The sequence below is a fragment of the Dromiciops gliroides genome, chromosome 3 (assembly GCF_019393635.1).
Source record: "Dromiciops gliroides isolate mDroGli1 chromosome 3, mDroGli1.pri, whole genome shotgun sequence".
NCBI classification, from domain to species: Eukaryota; Metazoa; Chordata; class Mammalia; order Microbiotheria; family Microbiotheriidae; genus Dromiciops; species Dromiciops gliroides.
Window position 1 is genome coordinate 377,071,392 of NC_057863.1, and position 19,325 is coordinate 377,090,716.

Genomic DNA, 19,325 nt, shown 5'->3' on the forward strand with positions numbered 1-19,325 from the left:
AGAGAATCAAAATAAGGGGCCACTCTAAATAAAGCAGTTATTCCCATTCCCTCAATTTCCCCTTCCAAGGAAATCCCGCGATGAAACCCTCAGATCACGCGCGCTTTCCCCTAGCAGCCGACGCGAGGCTGGTGAAACAACGGGAGTTTGGGGTCCCGCCTCCCTCCCGTTCTTGGCCCCCTCCGAGATCTCGAGAGAGTGAAGGAAAGAGGTCCTTCTCGCGAGCTTTCCAGAGGGACACGCGCAGTGGCGGCAGCGACGGCGTGAGCACGTGTGCTGCGTGTCTCAGGAGCCGTGGGGGCGGGAGGAAAATCAGGGGGAGGGAGAAGCCCTGGGTTCACGAGTTACGGAAGCCGGCGAGGAAGCGTGGCCTCTTCGCCACTGTCCAGTTGTTCCCGATGCCCAGCGCCAGCCGCCAGAGTCAGGAGAAGCCGCGGGAGATCATGGAGGCGGCGGAAGTGGGTTTCCTTCTTCCCTGGGTCTGGGAGGAGTAGGTCGTCTGGGCGGACCTGCTCTGAGGGGTGGGGGAGAAGGGTGAGCTCGGGCCCTGCTCTAGAGGGTCCCGGTGAAGCCCAGGCCAGGTCAGGGCAGGCCTTGGGGCCTGCTCGCTGGCTGTAGTCTCAGTGACCTCCTCTTGACGTGGCCTTCTGAGTCCGGGACCAGGAGGAACCGGCCTTACACGTGTGTGTGCGTATGTGTGGCACTGTGTGCTCCTTGCAGGATGACCCCGGTCCCCTCCCTAACACGAGGGGGTCCTTAGCCCCTCCCCCAAACACATACGGGGGTCTTTACCCCACAAACCCACACCCCGGTTCTTAGATTCCCCTAAACATACAGGGGTTCTTACCTACCCCCAGCAATACAGGGGTACATGCCCCACAAACATGCCGGGGTCCTTAGACACCCCCCCAGCATACTGGGGTTCTTACTCCCTCCCCAACCCATACTCACAAATTTTTAAAATGTAGGCACCTGCAAGCTGCGCTGATCCCCCTGAAGTGCTTCCATACTTCCGCCCCCTGCCCCCACCAACCACACCCCGGACCCTCCAAAGTGTGTACAGTGTTGAGGTAAAAACTTATGTACCCCCCAAATACACTTGAAAGCCGGCCCTTCAAACTATATTCAATACTTCTGGTTCTTTAAAAAAAAAAAGCCAGCATTATTTAACTTTCACACCCATAATTTCAGTTTCTCCAAGACTTAACGGAGGTGTTAATTTCATTTTTCAAGCTTGGAAACATGAAATGTTTTTTCCGAAAGTTGGTGGCTGTACCAGGAACACACCATTCCCCTTCCGAAAAACTGAAAAGATTTAAAGGAGACTGGCAACCCCTTGTGCATCTTTGTGCGAATATTCGTGTATCTTGATCATTTCTCCTTTTCTAAGAAAGAGTTCTGGACAGAGAATAAATTAAATAAAATGCCTTTGTCATTCACAAAGCTACACAGTAATTGTGAGTCTCTGGGCAAGGCATTTAGTCTCTCAGCCTCAATTTACTCATCTGTAAAAATGAGGATAGTAGCAGCATCCACCTTGCGGGGTTGTTGTCAGTATCAAAGGCGATATGTAGTGATTTGCAAACCTTAAACTCTATGTAAATGCTAGCTATTATTAATAAATGTGCTGATAGTATTAGATGATGTGTTCTGATGGTAAAGAGATACGCCACACACCTTTGTAAACAGGGCATTTATGTAGACTTGAATCTTTTTCCTTTATTGCTCATCTCAGTTCTCTTAGGATTCTGAACATTTGCATCAAAATGAAACTGATTATTAAATCTCTTTTTAGATTTCATAATTGTTCCTTGTGCATAACACTTGCACAGTGCCTGACATAGTAGGTATTTAATAAATACTTGCTGATTTGACCTGCACCTAGAATAGAGTTCTTAAAATATGAAGGTTCTATAGGCCTAAGAAGTTCTTTGGCTAAGATGGTTGGTAACCATAGCCAAGTCTCTTAATTTCTTTGCACTTCACTCATCCATAAAATGAGTATTTGCACTACCTACCTCATATAATTGTGAGGAGAGTGCTTTAAAGTTTACAAGTACTACATAAATGGGAGCTGCTATTGTCTATAAGAATTTTTTGATTGAATCCAGCACACATATATATTGTGTAGAGGGATCTGTGGTACTTAACCCAAATTCAACTGCAACATGGATGTAGTTTGATGTTTGTAAAAATGAAAGGTTTGAATTATCCGTTTAAGCATTGTGGTTGCATTATATGCATATGGTCCAGATTAATTTCTTGACTTTAAATCCATGGTTCTGTGTAAATACAAAGGGGAAATTCCCTTTTCTTATACACCATGTTTTATCTAATAGCAATAGAATGACTAAACAAGTCAATAAATTACATTAGAAATAGCTACTTATTTATACTGTCACAAAACTAAGGAAAATTTCCTTTTGATTTTTGAGATTTGATGACCTTTGAATTAATGATACAGTTTTACAAATAAAGCAAGTCTAGGCATAAAGTTGAAGTCATAAAGTCCAGTAACACAAAAAAACATGAATCTTATAGAGTGAAATAGCTTGATTTCTGTGAAAAGGCCATTTTAAATAAAAATTAGGTAAGACTTTTGATGTTTAAAGGGGAAATTATAAGTATTGTGTTAAACATGTCAGATCTCAAGCTTATAGAGAGATCTGGAACTCAAAAGAATTTCCTCCAAAATTGGTTCTAAGTCTTTAAGCTAAATACTTATTCCTGGAATAAGAAGATATTAATAAGGCAATCTAAGGCCTAATCTGTGCTATTTGTCTTCCTCCTAGCATATAGGAATTTATTTCACTATTTTGAAACAGTCTGATAACTTTTGGAGAAAACATTAAAGTACTTAAGTTTATACTTGGCACAGTGGATCAGGAATTGGACTTGGAATCAAGAAGACTTGATTTCAAATCCTGCCTCAAACAATAGCTGGGTATCTCTGAGCAAGTCATTTAATATCTTAGCCTTAATTTTCTCATCTATAAAATGAGGATAATAGTAATGTCTACCTCACAGGATTGTTGTCAGGATCAAAGAAAACATATAAAGTGATTTGCAAACCTTAAAACGTGTGAATACTAGCTATTAATAAATGTGTTTATAGTATTAGATGATATTTAGGTTCTAATGGTAAAGAGACATGCCATGGGGCATGTCCCTTTATAAACAGGGCATATATGTAGACTTAGCCTTTTCTTTTATTATACATCTCAGTTCCCTTAGGATTCTGAATGTCCAAATCAAAGTGGTACTAAACGTTAAATATTTTTATATTCACATTTTTTATACATTGTCTTTTACCATATGGTGTGTTTTCAATTTAAAGGCATAATATACCAAATCTTTTTTAAATTTAGGATTATGCTAAAGAAAGATATGGAGTATCTTCAATGATACAGTCACAAGAAAAACCAGGTTAGTTACTATTTTTTGTAATAATTAAACTTTTTTCGGCCTAATGACAAGAAAATGGATACAATGAAAAGAATGCCGAATTTACAGTCACAAAATCTAAGTTCAGATCCTTGCTCTGTCAGGAGTTATACGACTTGGAAAAATCTTTCTCTGGCCCCCTTTTTTTTTTTAAAGGAAAATAAAGGAAGTTGGAGTAGATCAGTGGTGTCTTAGAAAACCATATATGTTTTATTGTGTTTTTCTTTATTTTGTGAGATATTTCCCAGTTACATTTCAATCTGGTTGGGCTGCACTCAGAAGTGTGGGAGGTATGACATCTCTGGAATAGGTGATCTCTTAATAAGGTTCCTTCAAATGGTTGGTGTACAAGCCTATCATTCTAAGAGCAAAAAAAAGCCTTAATTGGAAAGTATGAATCATACTCTGTTATATCCTATTAAAAAGAAATTCAAATATATTAATAATCCCATCTTTGTAGGATCTTTGATTTAAAATACGATAGTAAAATAAGGCCCTAATTGCAGAAACAGTTGGCATTTCAAAAGAGAACTTAGAAAGCATTGTTAAATGGAAGGAAAGTAGTAAATGTTTGTTAGGCATGATGATATTTTCCTCAAATCCATTTACTTTGGATTCTTTACAAGGCTTTTGCACATACTTCTTTGGGGGGGGGGGAGGCGAAATGAGGGTTAAGTGAGTGTCAAGTGTCTGATGCCGGATTTGAACTCAGGTTCTCCTGAATCCAGGGCCAGTGCTTTATCCGCACATACTTCTTTAGGTACAATTTTGGTTATTTCTGCCTGCTTTGAATTTACTAAATCTTAACTCATTTTTGAGGTATCTTTATTTTGTTTAATTCAGAATATTTGGGGATATTGTAGTTTAAATGTATACCATTGTCACTGTTGTAAAATTATCTTGAGGTTTTTTTCATTATTTTAGTCTTTAGCTTGCTATTAAAAATTGTACCTAATTCATGATTATTTCCTTTGAAATCTGATTTTCTCATTTGAATTCTACCTTCTCTATAACTTTTTGCCCAGTAAAAAGCTTAATTTTTAAAAATTCCTTTATTTATTCCTTTTTATTAATGAGTTTTTTTTACTATTTTGTCTGATACACAGATTTATATTTTTTAATATTTTTGTGAAACTAAAACTGCTGCTGAATCTTTAGATAGCTGAATGCTTCAAATAAGAAAATAGTCCAAGAATTTTGTACTTTTAGGTTACAGTACATTCATGATTCTGTGTACAGCCTTTTGAACTTAATCTTACAATGTACCTGATATAGCCAATCAATAAAATCATTCCCTACATTAGTTTTATATTTTCTAAAATTATAGAATCATATAATCTTAGATTTGGAATAGACCTCTGAGTTCATTTATTCAGCCTTAATTTTTAATACCATTTCAGGTGCAGTTTTATAATCTTTGCTACTATAGTTTTCCCAAATTCATATACTTAATGTGGGTGGAATTTTATGAGAAGGAAGGGTCCTATCTCCTGTCTCCACAGCACATCAAAACCTCCTGGGAATTTTCAGTCTCCAGAACTATCAAAATTCTCTCCTAGTGAATTCATTCTGTGTTGCTTAACCTTTTCACTTTATCTTTCTGGCTGCCTGTTCATTACTCTTCCAACCTTGGCCTTCTTGCAACTTGTTCCTTTTGAGTTACATTAATTTTTCTAGGAAGAGGTTATAATACTGTATTGCCTTTCTTTGCTTTCTTGTCTCCTATTGATTGAATCTACACAAAGGAGAAATAATGATGTTGGTCCAATTGACCTGGAAATAGATCTCAGTAGATTTGATCTCAAGTCTAGGAAGCTCTAGTTTAAAATTGTTTTGACACATCGATCTCTCCTTTTTTACTTTTGGCTGTGAAAATTATTCAGCTTTAAAGAAATTACCTCTATTGTCTCTTGCTTGTGTGTGTATTCTATGTAGGGGGGCTCATAGTATTAAACTTAGGGCTTGAAGAGATCTTAGAGAATAGCTAATCCAACTCCTTTATTTTTCAGATGAGGAAACCGAGGCCTAGAAATGTTAAATGATTTGTTCAGGGTTACAAGATGCTAAGTGGCAGAGACTATAAAATATGAGATTTGTTCTTTTTGACATGTACTCTGTGTTAGAGTGTAGCACTGTAATTACAATTTCAGTGTTGCACATGACAATGACTACTTTGCTTCTCTTGGGCAATATAATAAACCTTTGGGAATAAAAGGCCTCTTTGTAATTATAAGTATGATTTAATAGAGTCAAGGTATATTATCCCTTTCTTCCTGCTTTTGTTTTCTCTTTCTAGATTAATGTGAGTGGTTTTCTCTGCACGTATATTTGGAAAAAAACTATATAAAAATTGAAAATGGAGTGGGTTGGGTAGGTGAGTGTGGGTGGGTAGTTGGGCCCTGATTTTCAAAAAATGATAGGCAAAGCTTGCTTTACAAAAAAAGAAGTCAGGATCCCCTTGTTGCTTTCCAGAAGTATTTTTATTTTATAAAACAATTCATAAATTTCCATTAATTCAGCTCCCTTAGTATATTTAGATTCTTTTTTTTAAGCAAGAATACCTCATACATAAATTCAGATAATTTTTTGTTTGAAATTTTAATGTTAAACAGGCATCTAAATTATTACGGTAGTTTTAGCATAAGACTAGAAGCTCTAGGCAAGTTAAAGATTTGCATTGCTACACAAAGTTCCCTATACAGATGAAGTACCAGATCCAGACCAAAAAACCAACATAGGCTTGAGATGTCCAGTCATTTGTTCATTTATAATGTATTGATGTATGTGTATATGTATGTAATGCAATTCCTCTGCACTAATAGTAAGAGTCCTCTATTTCAAACCGGATGGATTTTCTGATCCAGATTGGGTTTCCTAATATATAGGTGGCAAATTAACAACCCATGTTTTCATCATGCTCAGGTTAGTCAGTGTACAGACTGTACTACTATAGAGTAAGTCAAAGATGGTTCTTCATCCAAGACCATCCAAAACTGAGATTGTGGGGGCAGCTAGATAGCGCAGTGGATAAAGCACCAGCCCTGGATTCAGGAGTACCTGAGTTCAAATGTGACCTCAGACACTTGACACTTACTAGCTGTGTGACCCTGGGCAAGTCACTTAACCCCCATTGCCCCGCAAAAAAACAAACAAACAAAAAATCTGAGATTGTACTAGCTTGTACTGTCTAGTATAGGGGTTCTTGACCTTTCTTATGTCATGAACCCCTTGGGCAGTCTAGTATAGATTAGATCACGTACAATTGTGTGTCCATACAGTACTATAGTCATATCTATACACTATTGAAAAGGCAGCATATTAAAACTGTTATTTTATATTAATCCTATTTAACACTTTAGTGCATCAATCCAGGTGCCACCATCATTTTTGCCATGAACAATTTTATAGGCCAGGGATTATAGCTGGGGGTTTTTTTTAGCCCTTTAAGAATCTTGTAAAGCCTATGGATCACTTTTTAGACGTAGGTTTTTAAATGAATAAAAATACACAGGATTATAAGGGTGAAATTGTGTTTAATACAGTTATCAAAATGTTTTACAAAACAAATTCACAGATCCCAGGTAAAGAACCTTTGCTTTTAGTCACTATCTTCAGTCACTAGCCAAACCTTTTTATTTTTCAACATATAAAATAAACCCCAGTCTCTTGTCTTGGTAAACATTTTTGCCCCTCATCATACCCAACCTCGACCTTATTATTACTTTGTATATTTCCCTATCGTCCTGCTTTTCCTTTCCTTGTTTCAACTGTAGACTTTAATGTTTTTTCAGTAGAGGAAAAACAGACAATTATTTTCCTCTTGCCGCCATCATTGAAATCTTGTTATACTTGGTTTTGGGTAATGATATAAGAAATAGGAAATCCTAGAGGCTATCAAGAGGTGACGGGATAAAATTGTTCATCTAGTTGTACGCCAATTACTGAATCTAGTAGCTACACTGAAATAGGAAGGAGAGATTGAGATTGACTTGATTTAGACTTAGGTTTACTTGTTCAAACTTTGTTAACTTGCTTAACTTATTTCATGCAGAGCGAATTTTGGTTCGGGTTAAAGACCTGACAGTGCAAAAAGCTGATGAAGTAGTTTGGGTTCGTGCCAGAATTCATACAAGCAGAGCTAAAGGTAAGGTTGTTGATGTGTTTTTAATTATTAATATCTTATTTGAATTTATTTTTCCAGTTTCTCATATAAAATTACATGAACATTTTATTTGTGGTGTTTAATTTAAAATATTTGCCCATGACTAATTCCATAAGACATTTTTCCTTTTTCTAAAGGAAATAACCTGAGGGCTAGACCTTAATCAATCAGACATTTACTAATGGCCTTCTCCATACCAAGCACTGTTTGAGCTTGTGAGAATACAAATACAAGGAATTTTTAAATCCTACTATGCTATCCTTTAGAAGTTAAATCATGAAGCCTAATTTGGCCTACCTTGGTTATTCAGACTTCTTGTTATCAAATAATGTCTTGAATTTTTACATTTTATTGTCCGCTGTCTCAAAACAGCCTTTCTACTTTTGAGTAGCTCTAGTTATTAAAAAGCTTTTCCTAAACCTAAATCTGTTTCTCTGAAATTTCCACTCATTGCTCCTAGTTGTGCCATATGAGGCTAAGAAGAAAGTCTTTCTCTCTTTTATATGACATCTTTTAAGATACTTGAAACTATAGTGTCCTCTTCAGATCTCCTTTTTTTCCAGATTAAACATTTCCTAATTCTTTTATCCAGTCCGCTAATAGTGTGGTTTATGTTTTTATTCTTCTGACCAGCTTGTCAATTTCCTTCTTAAAGCACTGTGACCAGCACTAAATACATTACTCCAGATGTCACCTGAGCAGGGCAGAGTACAGCAGAATTATCAAGCACTCTTCTCGTTATGAACACTGACTCTACAGCAGAGGATAGCTATGATGTTTTTTGGCTACCATGTCATACTCGTTTGAAGCTCCAGTCCACTAAAACTGCTAGCTCATTTCCCACCAAATTATTCATCTGCTTAGTCTTTTTCTAACTTGTAGAGTTGATGTGGATGGGGGCACAAGAGGAGCAGGAAGCTAAGTGTCGAATTGAAATTTTGCCCTTTTTGATTTGATCCATCATTCAGACTTGTTGACATCCTAAGATCCCAGCCAATCATCCGATTCATTACTTTTAACTCTCAGCTTCACTCCATCTGCAAATTTGTCTTTGAACAGTCACTTGACAAATCTTGCCATTTCTACCTTTGCATCTTTCCCATCTAGCTCCTTCTGGCCACTTTCACAGCTACCATCCCAGTTCAGGCCTTCATTACTTGCCTAGATTATTATAGCAGCTTCCTAATTTTTCTCCCTACCTTAGGTCTCTTAAATTTTAGTCCATTTGATATGTTGCGGCCAAAGTAATTTTCCTTAAATGCAGATCTGACCATGTTAGTTCTCTATTTAGCTAACTCCAGTAGCTTCCTGTTGCCTCTAGCATAAATTATAAGGGCAGCTAGGGGGTTCAGTAGATAGAGGACTGTGCCAAAATTTAGGAAGACGCCTCTTCCTGAATTCAGACACTTCATAGCTGTATCTGGGCAAGTCAGTTTCCTCATCTGGAAAATGAACTGGAGAAGAAAATGGCAAACCAGTATCTTTGCCAAGAAAACCCCAAATGAGGTCATAAAGAGTCAGACTTGACTGAAAAACAACTAAAATAAAATATAAGCGCACCTTGCCCCAACATATCGAGCTCATTGATATTACTCCCACTCCCACAGGCTGTGATCCAGCCAATCAATCTAGCCTTCTCTCTGTATGTCACATAGACATTCCACCATCTCCTGTCTCTGTACCTTTGCATTGGCCATTCCCATGCCTGGAATGAGCTCCCTGTGATGTCACAGGATCATTAGTCTTAATGAAGTCATGCTGGTGCTTACTGTTTTTCTACATAAATACCACATAACCTATTCTTTTCGTAGTAATATTTTCTTGAATTTTGTCAGTCTGAAATCAAGCTCACTAGCCTGTGGCTGAAAACTTTGTTCTCTTCTACTTCTGTTTTGTTTTGTTGAGGCAATTGGGGTTAAGTGACTTGCCCAAGATCACACAGCTAGTTAAGTGTCAAGCGTCTGAGTCCGGATTTGAACTAAGGTATTCTTGAATCCAGGGCCAGTGCTTTATCCATTGTGCCACCTAGCTGCCCCAAGCCTCTCCACATTCTAATCCATTTTCTGTAGAGCAACTAAGTCGATTTTCCTAAAATGCAGGTCTTACCTTTATACATAGACATAGATACACACATATACACACCACACAGGCACATGTATGTGCGTGCATGCGCTCCTCTGTCTTTCTTATTCTATAAAATTTTTTTTGGTATTGAAATCTTTTTCACAGCCTGACCCCTTCCTACTATACTTTCCCCCTCATTCTCTGCAGTCCAGCTATATTGTCCTCTTACCCATTGTTTAACACACATAATACTCCATCTTCCATCTCCCAGCCCTTACCTCCTCATCCCTGCCATTTGGAATTCCTTCTAAAGAAATTTCCTTCAAGACTCAGCTTAAGGGGGCAGCTAGGTGGTACAGTGGATAAAGCACTGGCCCTGGATTCAGGAGGACCTGAATTCAAATCCGGCATCAGACACTTGACACTTACTAGCTGTGTGACCTTGGGCAAGTCACTTAACCCTCATTGCCCCATCTCCCACCCCCCCAAAAAAGGGGGGAAAGATACTTGAGTCATTTGCCATTTCCTTTTCCAGTGGATTAAGGTAGAGCTTAAGTGACTTGCCCAAGGTCACACAGCTAGTGTCTGAGGCCAAATTTGAGCTCAAGAAGTCTGAGTCTTCCTGACACCAGGCCTAGTACTCTATCCACTGTGTCACCTAGCTGCCCTTACATCTGCATTATAAACATTCTCTCTACCTCTTTCTTAAATCTAGACAATCAACAAAACAATAAATCAAGTCCTAATTTTTGTTGTTGTTTAGTCATTCCCTACTTTTCCTGATCCTGTTGGGGGTTTTCTTGGCAAAGATATTAGAGCGGTTTGCTATTTCCTTCTCTAGCTCATTTTACACATGATGAACTGAGGCAAACAGACTTAAGTGACTTGCTGAGCATCACACAGCTAATAAATGTCTGAGTCCATACTCCGTCTGCTCTCTCTCTGGAGGTGGACAGCATTTTTCACTGAGTCCTTCGGAATTGATATCATCGTATTGCTAAGAAAGGCTAAGTCATTCGTAGCTGGTCATTGTACAATATTTTTCTGGTTCTGCTAACTTCACTTTGCATTTGTTCTTGTAAGATTTCTAGGTTTTTCTGAAAACATCCTGCTCATCATTTCTTATAGCACAATAGTATTCTGTGACAATTACACTACAACTTGTTTAGCCATTCCCCAACTGAAGAGCATCCCCTCGGTTTCCACTTCTTTGCCACCACAAAAAATTAGGCAGACTCTTTTCAAAAGCAGTGTTCTAACAGTAGGAGGAGAGTAGACTGAATTAACTATAGGAAATTGCAAAGTTCTTGAGTGACCTCAGGCTTCTCCTTTGTAATACTATACTGGTACTGATGTGTAGCTGTCTGATGTCTACCACAGTAGTCTCTGAAGAATTGAAAATAACTATCACACAGAGGGCAAATGGAAAGGTTTTTATAAGTATGAACATGCTGCATCATATGACTAGTGAGGAACTTTGAAGAAAATCAGGAATAGATTTATGGGAAATAGATAATAGGAAAAGATGCCCTGGGATAATAGGTAAATAGCCCAAGGACCCCGCTGGTGTATTCAAGGTATGAAGAGAGATTAGGGAATTATGTTAGGTAGAAAAGAGTTAGCCAGGATGGGGCAAGGTTTGCATTACTGGAATGTCACCATCAGCAAGCCTTTATCACATGCCTACTATGTGCCAAGTACCGGGCATACAAATGAAAGAATAATCCCCATTCTCATGATGCATGTACAACTATATTTGGATAGGTTAATAGATTTCCAAAGAAGAAACAAAACAATGCTACAGAAAGCCATAGGCCCCTTATTATGTCCAAGTTTATTTTCACAGGAAGGAAGTTACTTAGTTTGAGTTGGCTGGAGGGGAGAAGATAAGAGAGCGACAAGGGAAGAGAAGAGGAGGATATATCAGGATCACATGGATTCATTCAGGATCTCTAGAAGGGGCATGACACAGTATCATTACCTCAGATATACTGATCTTTAGACCCAGGAGGAGGAGGTCACTGTTCTAGGTGAGAGGTGCCATTTTGCCCTTGCCTCTGAGATTATCTCATTTCTTTGATAGAATACCTAGACTGTCCCATAGGACAGCATTTTCTTCAATGCAGAAGATGGCCAAGAGTCTTTATAGAGTGGCAGAGCCTCGTTCATTTATGTCAGATTTGTTTCCCACTCTTGATGCAGGAGACAAGTTGATGCCAGTTAGCTATGGATTTGGAAGTTTCTTAGGAAAAGTTTAGTCCTAGAAATGGGAGATTTTTCTGAGCTACCACAATTCCCTTCAAGTTAAAAAAAAGAGCATTTGTTCCCTTCCCCCCACCCACCCCATAATGGACCAAAAAAGGTTGTAGGAGGATTTGAAACATCAGTGATAGTTTCTAGACAGAAATATTTTTAATGCACTTCTTATAACCTGTCTTCAAAATAAGTAATTACTTTAAAAGTAATGGTACAAATTCTGTTGAATGACATGTCTCTCAATGGACATCAGTGTTTTATAGGTTGAGGATATTTTAAAACTTTTAAAGATTCTTGAGATTTATTAAACTTACAGAGAGAGCTTCTCTGTTAATTTGCAGTTTCTTTTCTCTGTGTGCCTAATGAAAGTTACACAAATTTTCCATTGCACTTTATGACTTTCATTTATTTGGAGTGATGCAGCATATCCTATATTTTTCTGCTATTGAAACTGCAATCAAATTGAATTGAGTTAATATTTAATTGAGCATCCTATAGCCTGTATTGTACATGTACACAATTCTTTCATGTAGCAATGACTTATATTATCTATTTTCAGTGCTTACCACCTAATTGTAATTTCAGTCATTGACAACATGAATACCATACATTTCTGGGGTAGAAAGTGGAAAATAAAATATTTCTACTTAATTGAATTCACTTGCCACTTCAGTACTGTTATTAAATTTGATTACCACCTTTCTGATCGCACTAAAGCAGGGGTTCTTAACTTGGAGTCCATGGGAAGATTTCGGGGTACATGAACTTGGATAGGAAAAAAATATGTGTATGTATATATTTTAGCTAATCTGAAGTTATTAATCCAGGCATCAAACATTTTGAGAACAGGTCCATGGATGAGGGATCTTTTATTGAAAAGTCTTTACCAGATTCCCGATGGGCGCCCATGAGACAAAAATGGTTAAGCACCTCTGCTCTAATATAAATAAGCAATTTAAGGGTTATTGGATAGCAAACTGTCTAAAACTGAATGTATCTGTTACCTAGAACAAATTCTTCCTTTTGATCTTCTGTTTCTTTTCATGTAACCATTGTTCTCCTAGTCACTAAATATGAGTGATTTCTCCTTCATATTGCTTCACTTTTTTTTTCTTTTTTTGTCTCTCTTGTCACTCCAGTTTAGATCCTTTTCCTCTTTCCTAAAAGGCAGAAGGTAGTGGATAACGAGCTGCAATTGGAGTTAGAAAGACCTAGGTTCAAGTCCCACATCTAACACATACTGATGGCATAATTTTGAGCAAATCACTTAACCTCTTAGTGTTTAGGCAGTTATTAAGAGGCAGCTGCTGGTGGCACATTGGATGAGTCAGGAGGACCTAAGTTCAAATCCAGCCTCAGACATTTACTGGCTGTATGACCCTGAGCAAGTTACTTAACCTCTATTTATATCAGTTTTCTCATCTGTAAAATGGAAGTAACAAAAGATCCTACTTCTCAAAGTTGTGAGGATTAAAGGAGATAATATTGTATAGCTCTTAGCACAGTGCCTGGCACATAATAAGCACTATGTAAATGTTATCTATTATTATTATCTCTCTCAAATTCTAAGGTGCCAACCTGTATTAGTGGAAGGAATTTCTTCATCAGGGAATCCCTCATACCAATGAAAGCAGAGGTCCAGGACCTAGACCATATCCTTCCTAAACTATGTCCAATAGCCTCCTAATGGTTTTTCATGCTGCAGAAGTTTCCTATGCAATCACACCATATTATCCTTATTAAAAACACTGCTTTTATTATCTACTCAAAAATCTCCCGTGGTTTACCACTGCCCAAAGATAAAGTATGAACTTCTAAGCTTCTGTTCAAGGTGGTATAACAATTTGCCCCTCAGATTGTTTTTTTTTCCCTTCTTATCTTCTCTTCCTATCCCCCAAGGCAATGTTTCTTTATACACATAGTCAAATGATTTAGGGCTCTTTTACTGAAAGAGCACAACTTGAATACATCATTCAAATAAAGAAGGCCATTTCAGGGAAAATGACAAATAGAAATGTGTTACTTTAAAATTCTGTTGGTAGCTCTTCCTGTCTGTATTTCCTAAATGAGTAATACCTTGTGAATTTGCTAGTTGTGCTAAACTTGTACTGTAAGTTCTTTTGATATACATATCTGCAAGGCACTGAGTCCTTTGATATTTTCCACAGATTAGCATTTCTCAGATATTAGATTTGTTTTTAAAAATACATTTTTCCTAGTCTTCTTTTGTATACAGAACTGAGAAGTCTCTTCTTATATCTAAATATTAACTTAAAGACAAAGGAATGAGAATACTTGACTAAAATTGGAGAGCGAAATATATATTTCATATAAAGCGAATGTGCTCAGGAATCAGAAAGTGTAAACAAGATCGCTGCATTCACCAAGAGGTTTCTGTGCATTCTTGGCTTTCCCTTCCTAAAGCTCCGATTGACATTTCTCAGTTATTCATTCAAAAACGATCGCTTGCTCAATTTTCCAAATCTCAAAGAAATGCTGTGCAGAGAAGTTGCTGTTCAATGGTCACCTATATTGAAAGAGTCCAGGAATAAGAGAAAACCATAGGACTTCAGTCTTCAGAAGTTTCACATGATCAGAATAAATCCAACCCTGGCTCTTAAAAACTCTGTGACTTCTTGGAGCTTCAGGTGTGAAAAATCACTACTTCAAAAGAGCTATTGTAGGGATCGATAAAGTAGCAAGTGTAACTTGCAAACTAAAACATTTTTCAAGCTAAAGTTATTGTTATGTAATAGGTGGTTGTAAAGTTCAAATGAGGTAATGTATGTGAAAGAACCTTGTAATCATCAAGTGCCATAGGAAGGTACACTGCTTGCTTTCTCTCCTTGGATTAAACCTTACCAGTGTGGGGAACTCTCAGTGAGGAAACTTCCTCCACCAAAATACATCAGCCTTATAGAGTTAATGAGTGGCTTTGGGCACTGAGCAGTTAAATGACTTGCCCAGGGTCACCCAAGTAAAACGGTAGGACTTGGACACAGCCCTTTGTCTGATACATTTTGCTCCTTTTCTAACCTGCTATTATTTAGTATTTTTACTGAATTTGTGATATCATTAATGTTAGGACCTCCTCACAATGATACTGGTGTCAATCCACCTACATATTTTCATCACGAGCACTTTTTATCTGTGTCCTTGAAAAAATTCTTCATAGAAGTCTACCTAACATAAAGGGGGGGGAGGGGGCCATCCCCTCGATCTCTTTTCTAACATTATGTATGTAATAGTGCAGCACACAAACTATCCATCTGTTATCGTTCATTCTTACCACATTACCGGTCTACCTAATTTTTTGATCATACACCACCTGGGTAATATATTCTCGAGTGTAAGTTGTCTTTGATAATAAGTTGCAGCATAATTATACCCACCATATGTCTCTCTTTTGCCCCAAGTCATACACAATCTTGATTCTTCAGAGATAGTGACATTTCATGATTTGCAGCCAGGTAGTATCATTAGAATGGTTAGGTAGCATTTTCAGCACACAACAACCATTGTGGAACAGGCTTTATTATTATCTCCATTTTACAGTTGAAGAAATTGAGACCAAAAGAGTCTATGATTTGTCCAGGGTCACATAGAAGGTGAGTATCTATTGAACTCAGGAGTTCCTGATACAGAATAAATAAGAAATAATTAAGAGAGGGAAGGCACTAAAATTAAGGGGGATTGGGAAAGGCTTCCTGTAGAAATTGAAAGCAAGTAGGCAGAGATGAATAAGGAAAGCACTCCAGGCATGAGAGACAGCTAGAGAAAATGTCCGGAGCTGCGAGAGGGGGTGTTTTGTTCTTGGAACAGCCAGGAGGCCAACGTCATTGGATCAAAGTATATATGGAGAATAAGGTATAAGAAGATTGGAAAGGTAGAAGGAGGCTAGGTTGTGAAGGACTTTGAATGCCTATCAGAACATTGTTAGGTTTTGATTTTTTAAATTTGATCTCAAAGATAATAGAGAGAGTCTTTGGAATTCATTGAATGGGGGTGATGTGGTAAAACCTGTACTTTAGGAAAAGCACTTTGGCTGCTGAATGAAGAAAGATGGATTACAGTGGAGAGAAGTTTGAGGCAGGCAGACCCATTAACAAGCTATTACAAGAGTCCAGGCATGGGGTGATGAGGGCCTGCATCAGAGTGGTGGTAGTGTCAAGAGAGAAGGAGGTATATTCATGAAATGTTGCAATCGTAAAATCAACAGGCTTTGACAACAGATTGAATAGGGGGAAAGGGAGTAAGAGATACTGAGGAGTTGAGGATGACACCCACGTTGCAAACCTGGATAACTGAGAAAGAAGGTAGTGGTGTACTCTACAATAACAAGGAAGGCAGGAGGTGGGGAGCATTTAGGGGGAAAGAAATTCTGTTTTGGCTATCAGAAAAACCTGGGAAAACTTACATGAGCTGATGCAACGTGAAATGTACTGTATACAAAATAACAGCAATATTGTAAGATGATCTGCTGAGAACTACTTAGTTATTTTCAGCAATGCAATGATCCAAGACTACCCTGAAGGACTTAAGAAAAATGCAATCCATCTACAGAGAAAGAACTGATGGTACCCGAATACAGGTGGAAGTATATTTCGTTGTTGTTGTTCCTTTTTGTGAAGTGTTGGGGTTTTTTTGTCTGCTATGTTTTGCATGATTGAACATGTATAACTTATATTGTTGAATTGCTTGAGTTCTTAAGCGGGGGATAGGGAGGAAGGATGAGAATTTGGAACACAAAAAGTTTTAAAAATTGATGTTACAATTTTTTTTTGCATGTAAGGTGGGGGGAAATTATAAATAAATAAATGGAAAGAAATTCTGTTTTGGACATGTTTGGGTAATGATACCTAATAGACATCCAGTTCAAGGTGTTTGAAGGGAGATGGAGATTTGAGATCAGAGGTCAACAGAGAGGTTGATTTTTTTAAAAATTGTCAGCAATGGGATGGTAATTAAATCCATAGGACTGATGAGATCATCAAATGAAATAGAGGGAGAAAGAGAAAAGGGCCCAGTGCCAAACCTTATGTGCTTAGAGGACATAATCTGGATGAGCTTGCAGCAAAGGAGATTGAGTGGTTAGAGGGTGTTTGGAGACGCCCACCTCAGGGGCTTTTCAAATGGCTCCCTCCGCAAGGCCCCAGTATGCATGCAAGCCTCAGGCACGTCATGCCTGGTTTTCTCCACTCAGCCAAGATATGCACGGAGTCCCCTTGCCCCAGTTGGCCCTGGGCCTGGCACCAAGAGGTGCCAGCAAATTAGCTTGGGGGTGTGAGCGGCCGGCCCTAGGTTCCTGGGAGAGAAGGGCTTTTTAAGAGACACAGGGGGTAGTGAGCAAAAGAAGTAGTGAAAAGGGGTGGGTAGAAGGGGGGGGGCGGTTGGTAGAAGGAAGAAAGGGGTGACGGACCAGGAGGAGAAGACAAGAGGTAGAGCAGAGGGGAGTGAGGGAGCAACTGGAGAAGGAGACACAGGTGGCAGTGGCAGGCCACACCCACAGGCGAGTGACTTGCAGGGGATAGGAAGCAGTTGAGTTTGTTGGAGGTCCTATTTCTTGTTTTTCTTTATCTTTATCTCTAAGTTTATTCTTATCAATAAACCCTGTTTTGGGGGACTCATGACGGAAGATGATCTCCAAATCCAGGGGAAAAAAAAACTGTGGAGTATAGATGCTGATTGAACCATACTATTTCTTTTGTTTTTGGTGCTGTTGTTTTTCTATTTTAAGGTTTTCCCTCATTGCTCTGATTTTTCTCTTATAACATGACTAATGCAGAAATATGTTTAATGTTATTTTATATATATAAAACCTATATCAGATTACCTGCTGTCTAGGGGAAGGAGGGAGAAAAATCTGAAATTGGAAAGGTTGTATAAACAAAAGTTGAGAACTAGCTTTACATGTAACTGGAAAAAAAAATAAAATACTTTATTTAAAAAAAATAATTAAAAAAATAAACCCTGTTTTTTGTTGTTAAATTGAAAGGAGGCCTTTTAATCTCATTTCTTTTAGTCTGGGAGAAGCAGTTGGGGAGGGGGCAGGCCCTTACAGATTGGCCCACACGGGGCTTAACGAACCTGGGGGATCTTTTAAAAGCCCCCTCCCCCCCTTACAGATTGGCGAGGCAGTGATATAAAAGCCCACAAGGGGAAAGAGGAGAACCAGGACAGAGCAGTGTCCCAAAAACCTAGTGAGAAGAGAGTATCAGCAGTGTCGGAGGCTGCAGAGAGGAAGCGGAGAATGAGGATTTAGAAAAATCCATTGGATTTGACAACTAAGAAACCACTGGTAGCTTTGGAGAGAACATTTTGGATGAAATGGTAAGGTCAGACCGGATTGTAAAGGGTTAAGAAAAGTGCAAGGAGAGGAAGTAGAAGTGCCTGTTGTAGAAGGCCTCTTGGAGTTTAGCTACAAAAGGCAGAAGAGACATAGGATGAGAATTGTTTGTCCTTCATTCTCAAAGAGGACCATGGCATCAGGTGATGTGATGATGTCCAGTGAATTGGATTTAACTGAGGGAGGGCTGTGCAAGGTCACCAACCTCACTGTCCTTCAGAGCCACATGGTTCTGGTGGAAAGATCGATCAGGATGACTGGAGATGGCCTGGGATGCTTTATGGGCAATTGGGGTTAAGTGACTTGCTCAGGGTCACACAGTCAGTGTTTGAGGTGAGATTTGAACTCAGGTCCTCCAAATTTCAGGGCCAGTGCTCTATCTACTGGGCAGGGATAGAAAGATGAAGGGTTTTTGAGGGTAGAAGAGACATGAGCATATTTACAGGCAATAGGGAATGAGCCAGTAGAGAGGGAGAGATTAAAAATAAAAAGTCATAGAAGCAGGATGACAAATGAAGCAATCTGTTGGAGGAGACAGGATGGATTGAATGGGTTGAACAAGTAGAGAAGATAAGGATACTCCTTGATAAGGTGTAAGGCCACCTTACCATGTATGACAGAGATGAAGGAGGACATATTGACAGAAGATATCTAAGTGATATGAAATGAGAGGAGAAATACCCTCAACATTTTCCATAAAATAGGCAAACTTTTCAGCTGGAAAAGTAGTGGGGGGTAGGGAGGTGGGAGAGGGAATGTGCCATGGGAGATTTGAGGAGGAATGAAAAGGTTTGGAACAGTCACTATGAAGAGTAGGATAGTGAAGCATAATGGGATTACCTAGCACGAGGAGGGCCCAATTGAGGTTTTGTTATATAAATCTTTAGTGGAACCAGTGGTTGTGTAGTTTTCATCTTCATTCAGCAACATGTATGTAGGAGCAAAGGCAGCAAATGGTGGGAATGATCCAGTGAGGCTTGACTGGCCATAATTGGCAATATGATGAGGGGATTAGAGATTCAAGAGAGGAGGACACTGTAGAGTTGAGTTGGT

At 38.7% G+C, this 19,325-nt stretch overlaps 1 protein-coding gene across 3 annotated transcripts in view; it reads left to right on the forward strand.

Annotated features, from left to right (window-relative positions):
• Window positions 1–220: 220 nt before the first annotated feature.
• Window positions 221–19,325, forward strand: part of DARS1 (aspartyl-tRNA synthetase 1) — a 91,132-nt gene continuing 72,027 nt past the window's right edge. The window contains exons 1-3 of one of the 3 annotated variants that reach the window (XM_043995699.1): window positions 268–458; window positions 3,369–3,426; window positions 7,496–7,588. In XM_043995699.1, coding sequence (XP_043851634.1) covers window positions 399–458; window positions 3,369–3,426; window positions 7,496–7,588 — 211 coding nt within the window. In that variant the 5' untranslated portion in view covers window positions 268–398. Of the gene's footprint in view, window positions 459–3,368; window positions 3,427–7,495; window positions 7,589–17,333; window positions 17,436–19,325 lie in introns of those variants that run through there. The other 2 variants (XM_043995700.1, XM_043995701.1) reach the window with 2 other exon arrangements.